The sequence below is a fragment of the Ursus maritimus genome, unplaced genomic scaffold (genome assembly GCF_017311325.1).
Source record: "Ursus maritimus isolate PB19 unplaced genomic scaffold, ASM1731132v1 scaffold_9, whole genome shotgun sequence".
Classification (NCBI taxonomy): domain Eukaryota; kingdom Metazoa; phylum Chordata; class Mammalia; order Carnivora; family Ursidae; genus Ursus; species Ursus maritimus.
In genome coordinates, this window is record NW_024427107.1 from 39,542,060 (window position 1) to 39,562,197 (window position 20,138).

General features: G+C 36.8%; 2 protein-coding genes across 9 annotated transcripts in view; one reads left to right on the top strand and one right to left on the bottom strand.

Annotated features, from left to right (window-relative positions):
• Positions 1–1,719: 1,719 nt before the first annotated feature.
• CIBAR1 (CBY1 interacting BAR domain containing 1) overlaps positions 1,720–20,138 on the top strand; it is a 26,605-nt gene continuing 8,186 nt past the window's right edge. The window contains exons 1-7 of one of the 2 annotated variants that reach the window (XM_040625764.1): positions 1,720–1,852; positions 2,405–2,639; positions 4,928–4,996; positions 5,958–6,059; positions 8,605–8,610; positions 10,004–10,108; positions 19,389–19,502. In XM_040625764.1, coding sequence (XP_040481698.1) covers positions 1,827–1,852; positions 2,405–2,639; positions 4,928–4,996; positions 5,958–6,059; positions 8,605–8,610; positions 10,004–10,108; positions 19,389–19,502 — 657 coding nt within the window. In that variant the 5' untranslated portion in view covers positions 1,720–1,826. The remainder of the gene's footprint in view (positions 1,853–2,404; positions 2,640–4,927; positions 4,997–5,957; positions 6,060–8,604; positions 8,611–10,003; positions 10,109–19,388; positions 19,503–20,138) is intronic. The other variant, XM_040625765.1, reaches the window with a different exon arrangement.
• RBM12B (RNA binding motif protein 12B) overlaps positions 10,656–20,138 on the bottom strand; it is a 27,548-nt gene continuing 18,065 nt past the window's right edge. For 2 of the 7 annotated variants that reach the window (XR_005833657.1, XR_005833659.1), the window contains one exon: positions 10,656–10,853. The gene's annotated coding sequence lies outside the window, so the exon portion shown is untranslated. The other 5 variants (XR_005833655.1, XR_005833654.1, XR_005833658.1 and 2 more) reach the window with 4 other exon arrangements.

Here is a 20,138-nt window from a genome sequence, read left to right on the forward strand (position 1 = left end):
GGAGGGTCGTTCCATTTTCTGAGACATGGAAGTTAGGGTAGATGGGAATGGGGTTGGGGGTGGGAGGGCAGGAATTTGCCCATACTGTCCCTCTCTCTGGACTGGTTTTCCCTCCTTCTTCACCTAGTTAACCCCTCCCCAATCGTTGGATCTCCGATCAAATGTCACTTTCTCAATGAAGTACTTTCCCCAACTACTTCAAACCAAACTTCTATATTAAGTATATGCTATCTTGGCACCATGTGCTTCTCCTTAGTACCTGTGTTACACCGCAAAAGTGGTCACTACCCTGTTGCCTCTGTTGCCCTTGCTGACAGCCTTCCCACCCCTAGATTTGTGAGCGAGGCCATCTTAGCTCCTTCGGCCACCAGCTGACCCACAGTGGACCAGAAAGATACAAAAGAGCCCATTTGAGCAGACCAAAACCTGAGAGCCACTTAGCCCACTCACAGAGTCATGAGTTAGCTAAAGGACTGTTACAAGCCACTAGGTTTTGCCATGGTTTGTTACATAGCCAACGTAGATACAGCAGCACATACCTCAATTATAATTTCACGTGTTTGATTAGTGTCTATCCCTCTGAGAAGACTGTGAGCTCTACCAGAGCAAAGTTAGTTTACCACTCCATGCTCAGAGCCCAGCGTAACACCTGGAATACAACAGGCATTCAATAGGTAACTTGCTGAATGAATGCAAGGGGAAGAAGAGAGGAATACACTGTAACCTAAGAGAATAGGGAGTTCTCTAAGACAGGTAACACAGGGCAGGGGACATCCGTTTGTCCAGAACAAACTTTCATCAGCATAAGGCATTGGGGAATACAAGACCAATTTACATTTCCTCTCCCTCCAAGAGCTTGGTCTAGACTAGGGGCGTCAGTACAAAATCGGGAAAATACGCTACCAAGGAAGAGGCCCCTAACGCTGTCAGGAAGACAGCAATGTGAGAGTTGTCGAGAGGTTTCTTGAGAGAGAGAAAGCTTGAATTGAGTACTAACAGTGTTCACCTGGAAGAGCAGCACCAGGCTAGGCCAAAAGAGCCCAAAGAACATGGGTTCAAAGGCAAAAGAAAAGTCTCCTGTTTGCTATTTATCTCAGGGCACACTGTTCAACAGTGTAAGTGGTTTGTCACCTCATCCAACTCTGAGGTCCCTCAGGATGAAGAAGGTCCTTTCTTCTTATCTTTGTGTGAGTCCAGTGTCTTAACACGATTTTTCCAGAAAATAGGAACTCAACAAATATTTGCTGAAAAAATGAAAAGTTAAAGATGAGACAGTAAGCATTGCTCCTACCAAAGGCAGCTGCCAAAGAGCCCACGTTTTCGGATTCAACACAGGGAGGCGGACAGGTTGAGCAGACGTCCCCCGGCTAAACGGCGGGCGCCGCAGCAGTTCTTGCCCCCACTGGCCTTTAGTTTTACGTTTCCCTCCTAGATACTGGTTGATTGGCTTCTCGCCTCCTTGGCTCACAGTCCAGGCTGGAAGGACTGACTGCAGGCGGCGTTCGGTCAGAGCGGCTCTCCACGAGGATGAAGGGCCCGGCAGCGGGCACACTGGGCAGGAAAGCACGCGCGAGGCGAACGCGCCGGCGGGTCTCGGGGTGGGCGCCGCGGCCCCCGGCTTTCCCTCGCCGCACTCCCGCCGACTCCGGCCTTTGAGCGCGGGGACGCGCCGCGTTGCCGTAGAAACGCCGGGGCCGGCGCGGCGGCGCGCGGGGCGGGCTTTCAGGCTCCAGGAGGCGGTGGCTCGCGCCCAGGCGCACGCTCGGGCCCCTCCGAGCCCAGGTCGTTGGGCCCAGCCCAGGGCCCCCGGCCGTGCGCCAGGCGAGATGTTGAGGCGCAGCTTGGAAAACCGGTAACAGCCCCGGGGCCTCCGCTGGCCAGACCTCCCCCCCCCCGCACTGAAGGGCTCGGGTGGGGGAAGTGGAGCTCTCTCCGTGGGGCCTCCGTGCCGAATTCCGACCCTGGGTTTGGGTCTGGACGGAGCCCGCTGCTCTCTGGGGCCTACCTCCCCGGGCTGCAGCGAGCCCCGGAGGCCAGGGCTGGGATGGGCGATCTCGGAGTCATGCTCCGCGGGCCCCGCACTGCCGCGGGCTGTGCAGACGGCTGGGAGGCAGCCGGGCGCCCAGGCCGCGCCGAGCAGCCCTAGCAGCGGCCACCCCGTAGCGGCGCCGCTGCCCAGAGCCCGGCCTCTTCGTGCGCCTACGCTGTCGGTGTATTGAGGCCAGGCCTCGAAAGGGGACTTAGAGGACCAGAATCCGCTCTCGGAGGTGGTGGGATCCTTGATGGTTTGTGCCTTGGAAGCTGCAAATTGCCCGGGAATGTTTGCATATCAAAGTAACGTGGAGATAAAGCCATCTCATCTCTAATGAGAATGATTTGCGGTTTGTGTCATCTTTTTCTCTAGGGACGCTCAAACCAGACAACTGCAAGATGCTGTCACAAATGTGGAGAAGCATTTCGGAGAGCTGTGCCAAATCTTTGCTGCTTATGTGCGGAAAACTGCCAGACTGCGAGACAAAGCAGACCTACTGGTGAATGAAATTAACGTGTATGCCTCTACAGAGACCCCGAATTTAAAGCAGGGCCTGAAAAACTTTGCTGATGAGTTTGCCAAACTTCAGGATTATCGACAAGCAGAGGTATGGAGGTCACAGCGTCATTGTTATGAATGAGCCCTGAAGTAGTGGATGAAGGACCCGTGAAGATTGCACTTGTAACCCGCCTAACTGCAGTGGCGAACGCACACTCGATAAACGTGCATTTTCATGTAACATGGTGTGAGTCTATTAAAGGGAAGCTTCCTGTAATTCGTGATCTTACCGTTTTCAAACAAAACTTTAGGGTGTCCTGAAGTCCTGAATTTCCCCCACTTCATTTGCCAGCTTTTGGCCAAGGGGTGGCTATTTACAGGGGGTAGTTAACATAGTACCTATGGGGAAGAAAAGGAGCATGACTTGTGTCTTGTGTGCACGTAAGTATATTTTAAAGTATGTCTGGAGATGGAAGGTGTTGAGTGGTAATATGAGTGAATAATAAAGGGACAAGAGATCTTTGTCCATGCTTCAGTGCTCTGGAAAGCTGACCAGTATTTCATTGACAAAAAGAAAAGCAGCATTGATTTACTGATTTTTATCATATATACTAGTGAGACTTTGTGGTGTGGTTTTGTTTTTTTGTTTTGGAAGGGAGGGAAGAAGGTGTTGTAATTGTTTTCTTTCTAAAAGCTCATTTTTACTCTTAATACCTCATAAGCACCTTCACTTATATTTATTTTAGGTTTCAAGGTTAAATGTTAGAAGTTGCCCAGTTGGAAGCTTCGTTGCTTCTCTTGTACTCCTCTCGTCAGTGCTTTTGGTGCTTTTTAAAAGCCTAATACAGAAATTTCAGTCATCAAAAACACCTCACAAAAACAAAGTGAAGATAATGATCTTTGAACCTGTACTTGCTGTCCATACAGAAATTTGAGTAGTAATTACATTTGGGGGTACTTTTGGGGAAAAGTTGAGTTATTGTCATATGATAATCTACAATAAACAAGCAACTCTCAGTTAACACATTAACTGGGGACTTCAAAAATAATTTATACTCACTGATAACCCTAAAACCCCATGTTAAGACAATAATTTCAATGGCCCTTTCTAGAAAATCTTTATGCTATTTATCAAATAGCAAAGTGAATTGATTTCCATTTGTTCTCCTTTTTTATTTCCCTTGCTTACCAAATGGTGGAGGTGCTAATGAACAATGAACAAAAGGTAGGCGACAAAAAGGAGAACAGGAAAAGAGACTTGGATAATCCTTGCACTGAATAATCAGCGTATGGATTATTTGAAATGGTGTAGACTAAACTATCCTGAGTGTTCATGGTTTTGATTTTAGGATTCCTAAAATTCCTAGGATATTTAAATACTCAATGAGAACTTAATTTTTTTCATTTTCCTAAAATCTTTTAAAGTGAAACATTCATATACATTTTGTTTATAGAAAAATCAATATGAAATGAAATGTGCTATATAAACATGTATCATCAAAAAAAGCCTTCTTCCTGCTGCAAAAATACATGTTCATTTTAAACAGTTAAATGATGTCATCTTGTATTACCTGTCCTGATAAAGAAAATTTTCATGTCCAGGAGTTATTTTTCTTATGCTGTATTTGCCTTTAAAAAACCCGTTTCTTCAGTGCCTTCCACTCTTGCTATTAATTAAAGGAAGTAATTACTCAAAGTGATAAAAATTGTAATGTTTAAGAAAAACAATTTAATTCTATATAAAAGATCAACCATGGAGTTTGACAGCTCAGCAACACTGAGACCATTTATCTTTTTCTCCAAGCTTCTTTTCTGGCTTCCCAGAAAAGAATTGCAGCTAATACAGTGGTCTTTAAGTTTTTTTTTGTTTTTTTTTTTTTGCTTTTGAGGATTGTGTCGCTTTAAATTTTTCCAATATGCTGTATCTTTCAGCTTCAATTTTCTTATCTGGAAAGTTGGACTGTTACATTTCAGAGATAATATGTGTAAAATACCTGACACCGCGCTAAACACAAAGTGGTAACTGTACTAAAATTTGAGATGTCTTGACACTTACCCAAAAGCTACTATAATGAAGAAAAATAATACAGAGATCACGTGGCAGAGATAAGCTTCTTAGAAACCTGAGATGTTTTCTTGTCGTATTGCGTACTAGGTACTTTTCTGCTTTCATTGTTACTCTACATCTTTACAGCTTTTATTGTTTGAGTTTAGATTCTGAGTTTTATCAATTTCGATGATTATTCTTTTACTTATAAACAGACATTTTAAACAATTTAAAACATTATTCTGTGTAGTAATTATGTTCAGGTTAAATAGCCCAGGTTTTATTTCGGAATTTAAATTTTGTTATGTCTATGTTTCTTTTCAGTTATATTTTATAATAATTTTCAATAGGTTGAAAGACTTGAAGCCAAAGTAGTTGAACCTTTGAAAGCTTATGGAACCATTGTAAAAATGAAACGAGTAAGTAAATTCATTTTTCCTACTATTATTAACTATTATGGCAGAGTATGAGGTTTCCAATAACTGTCCTCTTAATAAAAAGTACAACGTAGTGTTACAGTTTTTTTACACACTCTGTATAAAGCACCATTTCTTAGAACTTTGAGAGTAATGAAATATTTTCAGTGAGCTTATTACTAAGTAAACCATAGCAACATGAAGCAATACTTTATTACAGAAACTTTAAAATATTAATCTTTATAGTCATGAAGAACTTACTTTAGTAAATGAATATGTTTTTATTTTTCATTTTAAACAGGCAAGAACATGTAGACTAAAGGTGAATGTGACAAAGTTCTATTTTTTTATTGAGGTATAAGTGACATATTAGTTTCAATTGTACAACATAATGATTCAATAGTTGTATATATTGTGAAATGACCACCACCACAAGTCTAGTTAACATCCATCACTACCTAGTTAGACATTTTTTTCTTTTGACGACAACTTTTAAAATGTTCTCTTAACAACTTTCAAATATGCAATACAGTGTTAGTAACTATACTCACCTCACCACACTGTATGTTTCTACCCCAAGTTCTGTTTTTTCAACCAACTTTGAGGTATAATTTATAGGCAATAAAATTCTCCTGTTTTAAGTATTCATGGAGTTTTGACAAATGTGTATACACATATAACTACCACCATAATCAAAATTATATATATATGTATATAAAATTATATATGTGGTTAAAAGTTTGCATTGAAATTATCTTTCCATGTCATTATTTGAGAGGGTTTTAAAGAAACACACATATGCACACTCTCACACAAAGACACATACTAATTTTGCAGTAGTAATAATTCCTGTGGTAATAATACCTGGACCAAACAAGGAGTGTTCTCCCATTTTTAAAACAGAGTGTATGTCTTTTATTTCTTCAATCAGAAATTTTCATTAATCAAAAATGCTTATTTTCAGGATGACCTCAAAGCAACATTAACAGCAAGGAATCGAGAAGCTAAACAGTTAACTCAGTTAGAAAGAACACGTCAGCGAAACCCATCTGATCGACATGTTATTGTATCCTTTGACTTTTGATCTTTAAAAAAATGTTTTGTAAGGTATGCCGTACAAAAGTGAATACAGATGGGAATTACACATTTCTACTTTTAAGTGTGCAGAAAATTCGAATATAAAGGTTGAAAGAAACACGTGCATTTATAATTCTCATTATAGAAATAAACTAATTTTAAAGAGAATACACCACCTAATTCAATCCCCTCCTACTGTTTTCCATAGTAGATATTAAAAAAATAAAACACTTAAAAACGTTGATGTGTTTATAAAAAGTAAGTTCAAAATTCTGGTTTTTTTTCACATGATGACTGAATATTAATTATAAAATTAACTTAAAGATCTATCATGAATCCTAATATATCAGTGCCCTGTCTGCCCCACTTTTGAGAAAAGAAAGAATGATTTTTCCCCAGAATTCCCTTCACCTTTAAAAACAACAACGTGAAACCACAATTATGACTAGCATCCAAAGACCCTCAGGAGATTCTAGAGTAAAATTGAGGTCCATACCTGGACACAAAAGGATCTAGATAGGGCTGTCTACTATAACAAGGTTCTTCTTTTAAGAATGACTTATTAAGCTAGAATGTGCCTTGTTCGTGACTAAACAAAAGAATAGAAAATAGTGCCTGGCTAATTGCCAGCAATTGGGATAAGTGCAATTATATAGAAAGTACTAATTTATCCCGCTGCCTCTTTTTCCCATTCCTTCTTATGTCTCCTTCCTACTTCCTGAAGGTTTTTACTGCCCAGCTCAGCCAGAAACCACATGAGGAGTGGCTCTATGGGGGCATTTGAGGTTCCAGAACACCTCCATTCCTGAGGGGAATCCCTTGAGCAGTGATTTGGGGCTGCAGCAATTGCCTGGTCCTCCTTCCTTTGGACCAAAGGTACATACGCCCAACCTTGCAATAAAAATAAAAAATGGGCAGCCATAGGGCTTAGGAGTGCCCATTGGAGGCTGGGATAGGAACATCTCGTTGATGTACAACTAGATTACGCAGTCTGCGTTTTCAGCAAGTCAGGCAAATCAGAGAAAGCTGGAAAATTTATGACTGATGATTAGGGACTAAGGGAGAGACCAGGTTGTCACCAGTTTTTAAGAAGTAAGCCAGAGGTCAAACTTTTACTGTTTTGTTTTGGAGGAAAATACATAATTCAGGAAAAATGTCATATCTGGAATCCTGAGCGGTTGGTAGGATTGAATCAGGGGTATTGGTATGGAGACAGCACAGAAATGAATATTCCTAAGACAAAGATGTTTCTGACTTAGATGGTCTGTTGTGAACACTGCTATGGAGGAGGTAGTCTTATACTGTAGATGAAACTGGACTTGAGTTCACATGGGGGAAATAAATGTGACACAGGAATAGATTATTGCTGGAGGTGAACTGCTGTGCTTACTGGGAAAGTGAGTGGATTTTGACAACCTAAGACGAGAAAATAAAGGACAATCTAGCTATAAATGTATTCAATATAAATATAAAAATATTTACTCATAGCGTTACAGAGTATTTACCAGGATGGACCCTTAAAATTCATCTGACAATTCAAAAGAAGCGTGTTAAAGTTCAGTATGCCAAAGAACATGGAGTAGCACTGATGCAAGAGGATGGGGCAAAGAAGAATCTCGGGGCTCTGGTTCACCATTTCAGAAGCCATTTTGCATTCAGGACTAATTTCATGAAATACACTGATACCTCTACTCATAATATCTTAATCAAAAGCATTTCCTACTCAACTTGATCCATCATAGGATTTTGAAGAATTTTCAGAAAAAAGAAGAAATAGAAACCTATATCCTCTTTGCTAAAAATAGCTGTGTGATTTGGGGTGAGTTGCTGTGCCTAAGTAAAAGGATTTGAGACTTCCAGAGATGAATAGTAGTTGCTGGAGGGTGGTGAAGATTAAGATGTCCCAGCTGTAGCTTCTGCTTCACCACCCTCCCCTGGTTTAAACAATTCTACCCACCCATCTAAATTTTAAAACTTTTTTTAAATTTGAAACTATCAGTAAAATGGGGAGGACAAAGACATAGGTCAAAAGGAAGTAGTCACAAGTAAAGAACGTGTGGGTCACACGCAATAGTATTAAGGAATTAGTCTGCTTGAGTATTCTCGTTAGTAGGCTAACGTGCATCAAATAACTGTTAGAAATGTTTCATACGAATCTATAAAGGAGCTCTACGTCACTTTTGAATTTCCTGTGATGAAGTTATATTTTTAAATCTCAAGCCCAGTAATATAGAAAATTATTTTTGATTACTAGGTATGATTAAAAGTTAAAAGTTTATATGGTTTTAAGAAACTTTACACCCTATATGGCAAATGTACACACACATACACATAGAACAATATTTTTTTACACTTAGTATCTTAAAATCGTGTATTTGAGTTAATCTAAATATAAGAGTACATAATCACTATGAAGTTATAATTAATGTATAATCTAATTGCAAGATTATATAATTCTACGAGCATATGATTTTAATTTATTTTTAAAAATTGTTCTCTTTGAAATGTATTTTTTCCTTTATGAAAAATTTCAGGCACAGGTGGGTAATAAAGTGGTGTGTCAAGAAATGGATCCTTATAGTAAAAACTCTTTTACTTATTTCAATTTATATATTTTCTTGAAAGCAAGGGCTAAATGTCAGAATAATATGTGTCACATTTTTCCCATGGATTAATTATTAAATGATGATATTTGATACTTTTGAATAAATATACTACATTAGTATAGAAAACAAAACTATTAGAAAGAATTTAATCAGAAAATTAGGCTATTTTTTATTTTTATTTTTTATTTATTTTTTTAAAGATTTTATTTATTTATTCAACAGAGATAGAGACAGCCAGCGAGAGAGGGAACACAAGCAGGGGGAGTGGGAGAGGAAGAAGCAGGCTCATAGTGGAGGAGCCTGATGTGGGGCTCGATCCCATAACGCCAGGATCACGCCCTGAGCCGAAGGCAGACGGCAGACGCTGAACCGCTGTGCCACCCAGGCGCCCCTAGGCTATTTTTTTAAAACCTTTGCTGTTTAACAAAATATTTTAAATAGTTTTGGGCAACAGTTGTTCTAAAGTAAGAGATACTTTTTTAAGAGAAATACATGAGTAGATTGGAAATGTTCTGCCCTTTACTGTAGCCACTAGCAATATATGGCTCTTGAGCTCTTGAAATGGAATGAGTAAATGAGGACATAAATTTTCATTTTATCTTAATGTAAATAGCCACATGTGGCTATGGCCACCATACTGATTATACAACACAGATCTGGGGTAGTATGAGTGCTTGTCATTACAATATATGAAGCAAAGCATTAGACGTGCCATCTAATTTGTTACTGGCATATATATTTTTTGTACTAAGCACTAACTAAATGGTAACAGTGTAATATTGTTAGCTTCTAAGAAGAATATACAAATACACCCCATGCTGAAATAAATATTTGTAGTGTATATTCTACGATATCTGATTAGGATATTATAAGATTAGAAACATTTAATGCATTTGGAGAACTAGAAAATTGAAAATACTTAAGTCACAGGTCCTTTTTTGGAGAGAAAGGGTTAAGGGGAAAGAATGAGAAGAAAAATAGAATGATAAATGGCATAGACAGTGAAATAGGTGAAAGCAGTAGAAAATATAGAAAATTGTTTTACAGTTAATAATCCAAGGGTGATATATAGAAAAAATTATTTTGTAGGAAGAAAGGGAAGGAGTTTTGTTTTTCTTTTGTTTGAGGTCAGGAATCATGTTTCTTAATAGATTTAAGTTCTTTATTCTGCATCTTCTTATTTTATATGGTGAAATATATTACTGAACAATTTACAGTTGTTATGCCAAAAAGCCAATAATGCAATGGTAACATTTACAAATAGATTCAATTGAATGGGTTCTGACTTGAATTTTTTTATATCTTTGGTTGGGGAATTCTTTTGCAGGCAGAAACTGAATTGCAGAGAGCTACAATGGATGCTACCCGAACAACTCATCATCTGGAGGAAACTATTGACAATTTTGAAAAGCAGAAAATAAAGGATATAAAGGTAAAGTAACTGTTAAAGTTTGAAACATGTTTTCTAATCCTATTTTTTGTTTTATTTTAATGTATGAAAAATTTAAATCACTGATTTTTTTAGGCCATAGTCTATATGAATAAGATACTATAAAATATAGCATACTATATATAAAGATACTAATAAAAATATCAAATGTTATTTTCCCATTTCCTCAGATATTCAACTTATTATCATAAGTACTATTTAATCAAAGGAAATTAACATTTCTTATGTTTTTGTGCATCCAGTGCTGTTACAGGCACTATATATATATAATCTTTTAATCTTTATAGCAACCTCGTAAGCATGAGGTGGTGTTATCCATATCTTTTACGAAATTTAAGCAGAGATATAAAGTAATCCCCAAAGTATCATAGCCAAAAATCTGAACTATAAACCAATTATGTATTTTTAAAAATCTGTGCTTTCCATTACAATACACTCTCATTAAATGCTCTCTAGTCACTGCATCTTATCTAATGAATGAATCGGTAAGAGTAGCCAACCACATAAAGTTGCATCCATCACAATGTGGTATCACAAGAATTGCCTTATTTTATTGTAAAAAGCCAGTAGATTTGACACCTTTGGGATCATGGACTTCAGAAGGTCTTTAGTGACTTTTTCATAGGCGCCTGGACAGATTTGGAGGATTGCTTGTGACCTTAGAAAGTCCTTTAAAACAAGTCATCTGGGATGTGTTTTGGCTCCCTGCAAATTTTCCGGGATCAAGCTTTAAAGAAAAATATTTTTGTCATTTTATAACTATTAACAAAAGTTATGTTCTTATCAATAAAATAAGCACCATCTGCCACTTAATAATCATCATTCCTTTTTACAGTCCATGAATCAACATTCATTTGCACCTCCCCCCCCCCATCATAGTTTCAAAGGATTTCAGAACTTTGATTTTTCTGATAGCCATGCTTCAAGGTCTCTGGTTTGGTCCTGAAGACCACAAACCTTTTTTTGAAGCCTCTCAATTACTTTACACTCTGCTGGGTAATGCATGAAGAGCATCTCAGAAAGCTGCCCTGAGACAAACTCCATTTCCTGAGGTGGGAGTGTGTGGGCAGGAATAATGTTTTATACTTGATGACATCATCTCTTAAATTGAGGGAGAGAGGAAGTAAGGTTATTAAAATAATTAGCTCTCACCTGAACGATGAGAATGGAGACTTGTGAGGTATGTTGACTCCATTGCCACTAAGGGCTTCATTAGTGATGGCAGTCTGATTCCTCACTGCAGCACTGCTCCTCACGCCTGCAAAATTTGCTTTTACACATGGCAGTCTGTCTCTGATCTTTGGGCTCACTTCGGGTTCAGACTACCTCTTTAATTCCCTGAGCAACCACCAGTTACAAAACAGGCAGAGAGAGTGAGTGCAGAATTCCCAACTGCAATTCCTACGACCTGGGATTTCCTGAAGCATTAGGACAGAGGGGCTGCAGAGTGGAGGGTGCACAAAGAAAAGGGCTTTCAAGCTTTTCTCTTTGCCTACTGTATTATGCCCCTGGAAGGAAGTCTCTTGGTGGTCACCAAAAGTATAAGAAGAAACCTTTTTAATAAATTGAGATAGAAGTCATACACCATACAGTTCACCCATTTAAAATGTACAGCCCTGTGGTTTTTAGTGTGTTCCAATATGTGCAACCGTTACCACTCAATTTTAGAACACTGTTATCACCTCAAAGACCTAGTACTTTGCTGCTTCCTACATGTACCCCTACCTCCCACCCCCAGCCCTAAGCAACCACCACTAATCTGAAGTCTCTGTGGATTTGGCTGTTCTGGCCATTTCATGTGAATGGAATCATAACATGGTTTTTTTAACTGGCTTCTTTCACTTAGCATAATGCTTTCATTATTAGCTATATATAACATATGTTATATGTATGTTAGCTATATACATGCTTTTGTATCATAGCATGTATTCGTAATCCATTCCTTTTTATAGCCAAATATTCCATTATATGGATATAACCACATTTTGTTTATCCGTTTATCAGTTGATGGACATTTGGGATGTTTCTGCTTTTGGGCTATTGTGATTAATGATACATTCATGTACAAATTTTTGTATGGACATACATTTTCATTTTTCTTATGTATATATCTAATCAAATTGCTGGATCATATGGTAGCCCTATCTTTAATCATTTGAGAATGCACCATTCTCAATGCATTGAGAATGCATCATTGTACATACCCACCAGTAACATACGAGGGTTCAGATTTCTCTGCATCCTCACCAATACTTGCTGTTGATCAGACTTTTTCATTACAGACATCCTAGTGGGTGTAAAATGGTATCTCATTGTGGCTTTGAGTTGCATTTCCCTGCTAATGCTTAATGACCATTTGTATATCTTCCTTGAGGAAATGTCTCTTCAGATCCTTTGCCCGTATTTTAATTGGGTTGTCTTTTTATTATTGAGTGGTAAAAGTTCTTTATCTATTCTGGATACAAGTCCCTTTTCAGATCTATGATTTGAAAATTTTTTCTCCCATTCTTAGGGTTCTTTTCAATATCTTGATGTTCCTTGAAGCAGAAAATTTGTAATTTTAATGAAATCCAGTATGTTTCTTTTGTTGCTTATGTTTTTAGTGTCATATCTAACAATCATTGCCGAATCTGAGATCTTGAAAATTTATCTCTGTTTTCTTCTAATAGTTGTATAGTTTTCATGGTTCATTTAAGCTTTTGATCCATTTGAGTTAAGTTTTATGTATGGTGTGAACCGAAGGTTAAACTTCATCTTTTTGCATGTCTGGTTGCCCAAGCACCATTTGTTGAAGAAGCTATTCTTTCCCATTGAATAGTCTTGTTGAACATCAGTGGACGTGGTTTTGTTTCTAGACTTTGTCTTTCATTGATCTATAGATCTCTCCTTATGCCAGTACCACACTATCTTCATTAGCATTGCTTTATAATGAATTTTAAAATCAGGGTATGTGAGTTCTCCTTTGTTCTTTTTAAAGACTGTTTTGCTATTCTGGATCTGTTGTAATTCTGTATGAATTTTAAAATCAGCTTGTCAGTTTCTATGAAGAAGTCAGGTGGGATTCTGGTAGGGATTGCATCAAATCTGTAAATCAGTTTGAGGAGTATTGGCGTGTTAAAATTAATTTTTCCGATCCATGAACATGGGACATTTTTCCATTTATTTAAATATTCCTTAATTTATTTTAACCATGTTTGTAGTTTTCAGAGTATAAGTTTTGTTGTGCTTCTTTTCTTAAACTTTTTCCTAAGTATTTTACAATTCTTGATGCTATCGTAAATGGATCTGTTTAATTTCATTTTTGGATTGTTCATTGCAAATGCACACAGAAATAATTTATTTTTGCACATTCATCTTATATTCTGCAGCCTTGCAGAACTCATTTATTAGCACTGACAGTTTTTTAGTAGATTCCTTGGGATTTTCTACATACAAGATCTGTGACAACCTACACTTTAAATGCAGACCCCCATGATCTAGCAAACTTCCGGAAATGGTTTCCAGAGGTCAGTATTAAACTCTGTTACAGTTCTGAATCTCCATTTTATACATCCTTCCTCCTCAGTATCAGATAGTTTCTTTTCCAAGTCAGGCCTCATTTGAGATCTTTTATGATGAAAAGGAGTGCACAAATCCCATACCAGAAGCCTCAAAGACAAGTCAGAAAGAGTTTCATTATTGCCCCACTATGTTGATGTTAGCATGTCTCACATTTCCGTTTATGAGAAAATTCTTGGAAAAGTAAAAATCGTTGATGCCATTCATAATTTAGAGAGAAACCTAGAACATTCTTATTCTTACCTGTTATCAGGCTACTGCTACAGATGGGGATAGAGCTTCTGGCTCCTTCTTTAACCTCCCTGGGGGCAGAAATGAGTGAGCACTGCTGATAACTGTACTACTGTACTGAGGTGGGTTTAATTTACAAGCCCATCTGAATTTTGGTAGCAGCATTAATCAGCAAGGTAGCACAGTTTTTAGATAATTTTCATAGGAAGCTTGCAAAAAATTTGTCTTTCTGAGAACAGTTGTTATGGAACTTACCGCACACAATGTGAATGAAAAAAATCACAATCCCTGGGGTGCCTGAGTGGCTTAGTTAAGTGGGTAAAAATCCGGACTCTTGATTTTGGCTAAGGTCATGATCCCAGGGCCATGAGATGGAGCCCCACACCAGGCTCCATGCTGGGCATAGAGCCTGCTTAAAATTCTCTCTCTCTCCGCTCCTCCCCCTGTTCATTCCTCCTTCTCTCTTTCTTTCTCTCTTAAGAAAAAAATCACAATCCCATTTGTTTCCCAGGTAATTGGAAAAATCATCAGTTATATGGTGAATGTCAAGGGAATTTGACCAGGGGTCACTCCTGGAACAGAGGGACAGGAATGCAGTATGTGGTAAAGTAGCTAACATGAGCAAGACATCTTCTAAATTTAATTTTTAAAAGCTTTATTTTTCTTACAACTAAATATAAAATCACCATAATTTTTTTTCATAAAATTATTGAGAAAAATGTAATAATCCTACAACTCAAATAATCAGTTACCATTCTGGTTCATATCATTCCAGCTTTTTTTCTGTGCACATATGTACAAGAGATATAACAGATTTTCTCAGGTTTTGACTATGTCACATATTCTGTGCATTTTCTGTGAATAAACTCATTTACTCCTCACAACGTCCTTATGAGGAGAATATCATTACCCCTATACATACAGTTATAGTTAAGTAGACCACACTGTATGTAGCAGGTCTTTTTAAAATTTAATGTATCATGGACATATTTGCTATGAAACAAGAGATGCATATCATCCTTTCTGGTATCCTCAGAGTATTTTCTGTGGATATATTACTTCAACTAACCAGTCCTAATTGGTGGATTATTGGTTAGTTTTGCAGTTAGAAGTCTCATTGCATCATTAAACATTGGCCTTTTTGTTGATCCATTTATTCTTCTGAGATAAATTACCAGAGTGGCATTTCTGACTCAAAGAGCATATACCCTTTAACTTTTGATACTGTTTGTCCACAAAGCTTTAAACTTCCATCCACAAAATTTTAAGTAGCATTTCTACAAAACCTTGCATGAGCAACCCAGTGTACCAATGAAGAGTGCCAGTGTTTTTAATAATAACTAATCTGACAGGTGAAAGAATCAGTGTCATCTTAATTTGCAGTTACTACTAAGACGTAATATTTTCATACATTTAATGACACATTTATTTCTTCTTTAGTAAATTACCCACACTTGTCCTTAGCCTGTATTTTTATTGAATATTGGTAGTTTTCTTATGAATTTGTAAAAAGTCTTTAGATTGAGAAAATTAACCCCTTATATTAAAGAGAAGATATGTTGCAAATGTATTTTCCCATTTTGTTGTTTATGGTGTGTTTTTGCCTTAAAGTTTTATTTTTGTTGCCAGATCTGTTGGGTCTTCTCCTTTTTGGTTTCTGACATGGTGTCATGCTTAGAAAGGTTGTTTTCATCCTTAAGATTGTATAAATACTTGCTTATATTTTCTTCTAGTATTTGTGATATCTAAAAAAATTTTAAATATTTAAGCATTTTATCTGGTAGTTGTGTGTTGCATATGGTATGAGGTAGATTCTAATTTCATTCTTTTCAAGTAGATAAAATTTCTCTTGACATCATTTATTGAATAACCTGTATTCTGGAGAACCATTATTTCCCCTTTATTTGCCAAAATATTAGTAAGACCTTTTATGACATTTTTGTTAAAAGTCTTGCTTGCTAATTAAATCAGATGGAGGCTTTAATATTAGGAAAAAGAACATTTTCTGACTTAGCAAGTGTACTTCTTGAGTAATAAAAATAGCTAACTTGTGTTGAGCACTAACTCTAAACCAGTTACCATACCTTTTCTTGGATTATCTCATTTAATCCTTAACCCCAAAACCTATGAGGTTGATACTGTTGTTATCCCCATTGTACAGACGAAAAAAACTAGGCAGAAGAACAGATAAACTGCTTAATATTATATAGCTGTTATGTTTGTCATGATTGGAACCCAGATTTATCTTAATCCAGACCCCATATTCTTAACTACTATACTCTCCTGCTTTACAGAATACTTGCCAACAGGTAAGAATTTCAGATTAGCTCACCCATACCCCACCCATAAAAATTAGGTATGTGCCCAATTTGCCTTCTAGTGACACAAAATAAAATTGGAAAGGGGGGAAAAATTCATTCATGCTTCTGTCTCTGATCATACTGACCCATTCCAGATAAGATTACATGAGATCACTGAAAGTTAGCTGTATTTATTTGAAGAAAATTATTTCTAAATATGACTGGTTCCTAGAAAGTTCCACCACCCTTCTGATCATTCACTGAAAATATTTTATTTCAAAAACGTGTCTTTTATATTCTTTCTTATATTAGTTGTCATCTAACTTTTATGTTCTTTGCTATTATTCTTTCTTCTGCCTATTTTTGGATATTTTATGAAATTCTAACTAGAAAGAGTATAATTGGTAGGATTTCTTCTGACTCTACTCAGGGATATAACTCTACTCTGTGATAATCTTTAGGCTTCATGACTCTTGGTCAAAAATTCCAAGTCTGGGATAGTAAATTACTAGTACTACTGATTTCTCATTACTGTTTCTGACAGAAAAAAAAAAAAAAAAAAAAAACAGTATAAAAAAATCAATAGGTCCATTCTCCTCTTATTCAGGTGTTCTAATAGAGATTTTGTCAAGAAATAAAAGTTCAAACCACAGAGGCTTAAACCAAAGTATCACAGAACTTGAGAGTGATTCCCCCCACCTTCCAACTAGTAAATAATAGCCGTTTATAAAGATAGTTTGTAAAGTACTTACCACTAATTAAAACTAAATTTTGAGATTGGAAAATGGTAACAGACTAAAAGTTGATCAGTGTCTTAAAATGAGAATGTAGTAATTTCTCTTATCAGAGGATATGAATAAAGAAAAAGAGTGTATTGACAGACAGACATATCTATATATTTTTCAGGGCTTATGAGCTAAGGGGAATATAAATCCTATAAAATGCTAGTATTGAGTAATTGTTATTTCAGAGATGACAGAGTCAGAGATTTTGACCATCAGAAATTTAATAAGCATATTCACACATTTGAAAAATATTTTAAAATAGTCACATATTCCACAAAGGTACCACAGTGGAATAGATTTGAATTAAGCCTAAACTACAAATTTAGGTGTAATAAGGTCGTAAATGTTTGGATTTCACTAGTTACTAAATAGTGTGACAGTCTATTAAAGATTTAGAACATCCATTTGTGGAAATATGTAAAAATAAGAGTAACACCTAACTCACTTGAGTGATTAAGCTTAATCCCTTATTTGAGGCTATTTTATTTCTCAGGTACTTTATAGCATAAGGTAAATACCTTCTCTTCTCTCTCCACGTAAGTAAATATCCAAAAAAAAACTAAAACAGAGAGTTGACTATATAACATTGTAAGATGTGCTTTTCCACCTCCCTCTGTACTTACCTGAAACAAGTTTAAGGGTTTATTGTATAATTCTAAGCTTAAATAAATGAAAAAATTTTCTGTTCCAGCCTTGAATAAAAATAAAGTCAGACTATGTCTATATATTCTTATATAGTTCTTTATTTACTAAATGTAGAAAATCTCTAAATTTAAGATTCAGAAGGAAAGATGTAAGCCTGTGCTTGATTGTTCCCATTACCTAAAATCAGCTGCAGACCAAGAACCAAGTAGGAGTCTTCCAGTGTTTTGGCTTATCACTGACTCCTCATTGTGCTGTTTTCCCTCTGAGAGTTTCCACACTCCTAAAGGGCACTTCTAAGCTAGGCAGCTATCTTAGGAAGACTGACACCTAAGTGAGTAAGTCCCAGTCCTAATCAAAAGCCAATTCACTTTGAAGGTATTTCCTGGGTATCTGGAGATTCTTGGACATAATGCTGCTTATTAGTTGCCACTGCAGTATACCAGAATCCTCTGTGACCTGTGTGAAAGGGTCACTGTTGAGTCATAGTTTTGTCTTATCCCAGAGCCCAATCTTTGCAGACCAGAACGGATACTTTTCAACTACAGATCTGTTTACATTAAGTAGTGATCAGAAGCCTATTAGTACTCCCTTAAATATTCTTCTGATCCTTAAGAAAGAATGGAGAAGGGTGGGGGGAAATTACAGGACACGAAGGGATACCTGTAACACTGTCTTCAAAGTGCAGGACCACTCCTAGCTGGGTGGTGAACACAGGAGAGCAGGAATGATGAGAAAAGGGTATCTGACTCTTGTCTTCTATAACCCATCTCTTCTCTCTTGCCCCTTTAAGGACAATGCTTGAGTATTTTCTACCTTGTTCTTACTCTGCCCACTCCTACTTTAACAAAAGTTCTGATTTTTTATTTTGATAAGGGACAAGATAACAAAAGGATAGGATCCTATGTTACTGAAAACTTGTCTGGTTTGTATCCTTTCCTTTCCTACTGATTATCTCACCCCTGCTTAGATCAACGTGTACATCTTCATTCATTCTCTTAGCGCATCATCTTCCTTGTCATAAGTTGTTATCAGGCTCATAAGGTTTACATGAAGTTTATTTGTGAAAGAAATGATTGATTCCAGCAAGAATAGCACAGTACAGTAAGCAAGAGCTGTAACCTTTGAAGAATCAGACCCAAGTTTTAACATTCTAGCTGTGAGTAACATTAGGCAAGTCATATATTTGTAAACTGGAAGGCTCTATGCAAATGAACGACACTATTATCAGTGGTAACAATATAATTACCAAGTAATTCCTTTGTGGTTAGAGAACAAGAACACATAGAAACATGATGGGATATAATTCCTGTCTGAAAAACATTCTATTATTTAAGCATCAGTTGGAATTATAAAATACCAGGTTTAGAACTGACCTGCTTTATCTAATACTTAATAGACATATGGTAACAGAGCACATAATGGTATATACATTTTAGTCAGATTTTTTTTTATCACAAAGGTCAATTACAAGGTATACAAAACACTAACTTAAAAAGTAAGAGGGAAGTAAATGGTGAGATAGGAAATATTTTGTATAATTTCAAGGTTGTGTTGTAAAAGGTCTTTGCAACTGTTTTTACTCCTGTTATCTTTTGTACTTCCTTTGCCCTGTGGAAAAAGAGATACCTCTGTATTTCATAAAATGCCAAGACTATGGTAAGGAATAAATATACTAAATTCACAAATTCATATGATTGTTTAAATTCAAATCTTCGGTGTTGTTTTTTTGGTTTTTTTTTTTAGACTATATTTTCAGAATTTATCACTATTGAAATGTTATTTCATGGCAAAGCTTTAGAGGTCTACACAGCTGCCTACCAAAACATACAAAAGATTGATGAAGAAGAGGATTTGGAGGTAGGACTATGTCTATCCAAGTTCAGTTCTTCTATTAAGATGGAAATATTTAAAAGAAAGCATTAGGTTGTGTGGGTAAAAATATCTTAAATTTGAACACTACAGTGCAGTCCCAAATAGCTGAACTTCTATGATTTTCTAAGTATGTATTTTTAACTTTTCAAATTAACCATGGTAAAGTTCTAAAAGTTAATTTATTAATAGCTAGTTAATAAGGCCATTATGTGAAATAATGTATCATTTCGACTGGTGATGTAAATCACTTAAGTATACTAACCATATCATTGATTTGTGCTAACGTCTGAGTGCTTAGGCTATGCAGAACACCTAAAGCTTCACATGCATTTTCTCATTCACTCCTCACACAATCCTGTAACATAGGTGCTGTTACTATTCTCATTTTACAACTACAAGAACAGGTTTAGAGGCTTTAAGTAACTTAACTTGACCATAGCCACTTAGCTATACATAGCAGAATCAGGATTCTCAGCAGTTTTGTGTGACTTAATCAGTATGCTATGAAATAAATGTAGATTTACAATAAGGCTTGCTTTGTACTGAGATTTCAGTGCAAATCCAATTGGCCAACTAATGTTAGATATCTAAATATCAAAGCCTGGCTTCAACAAGCACTTC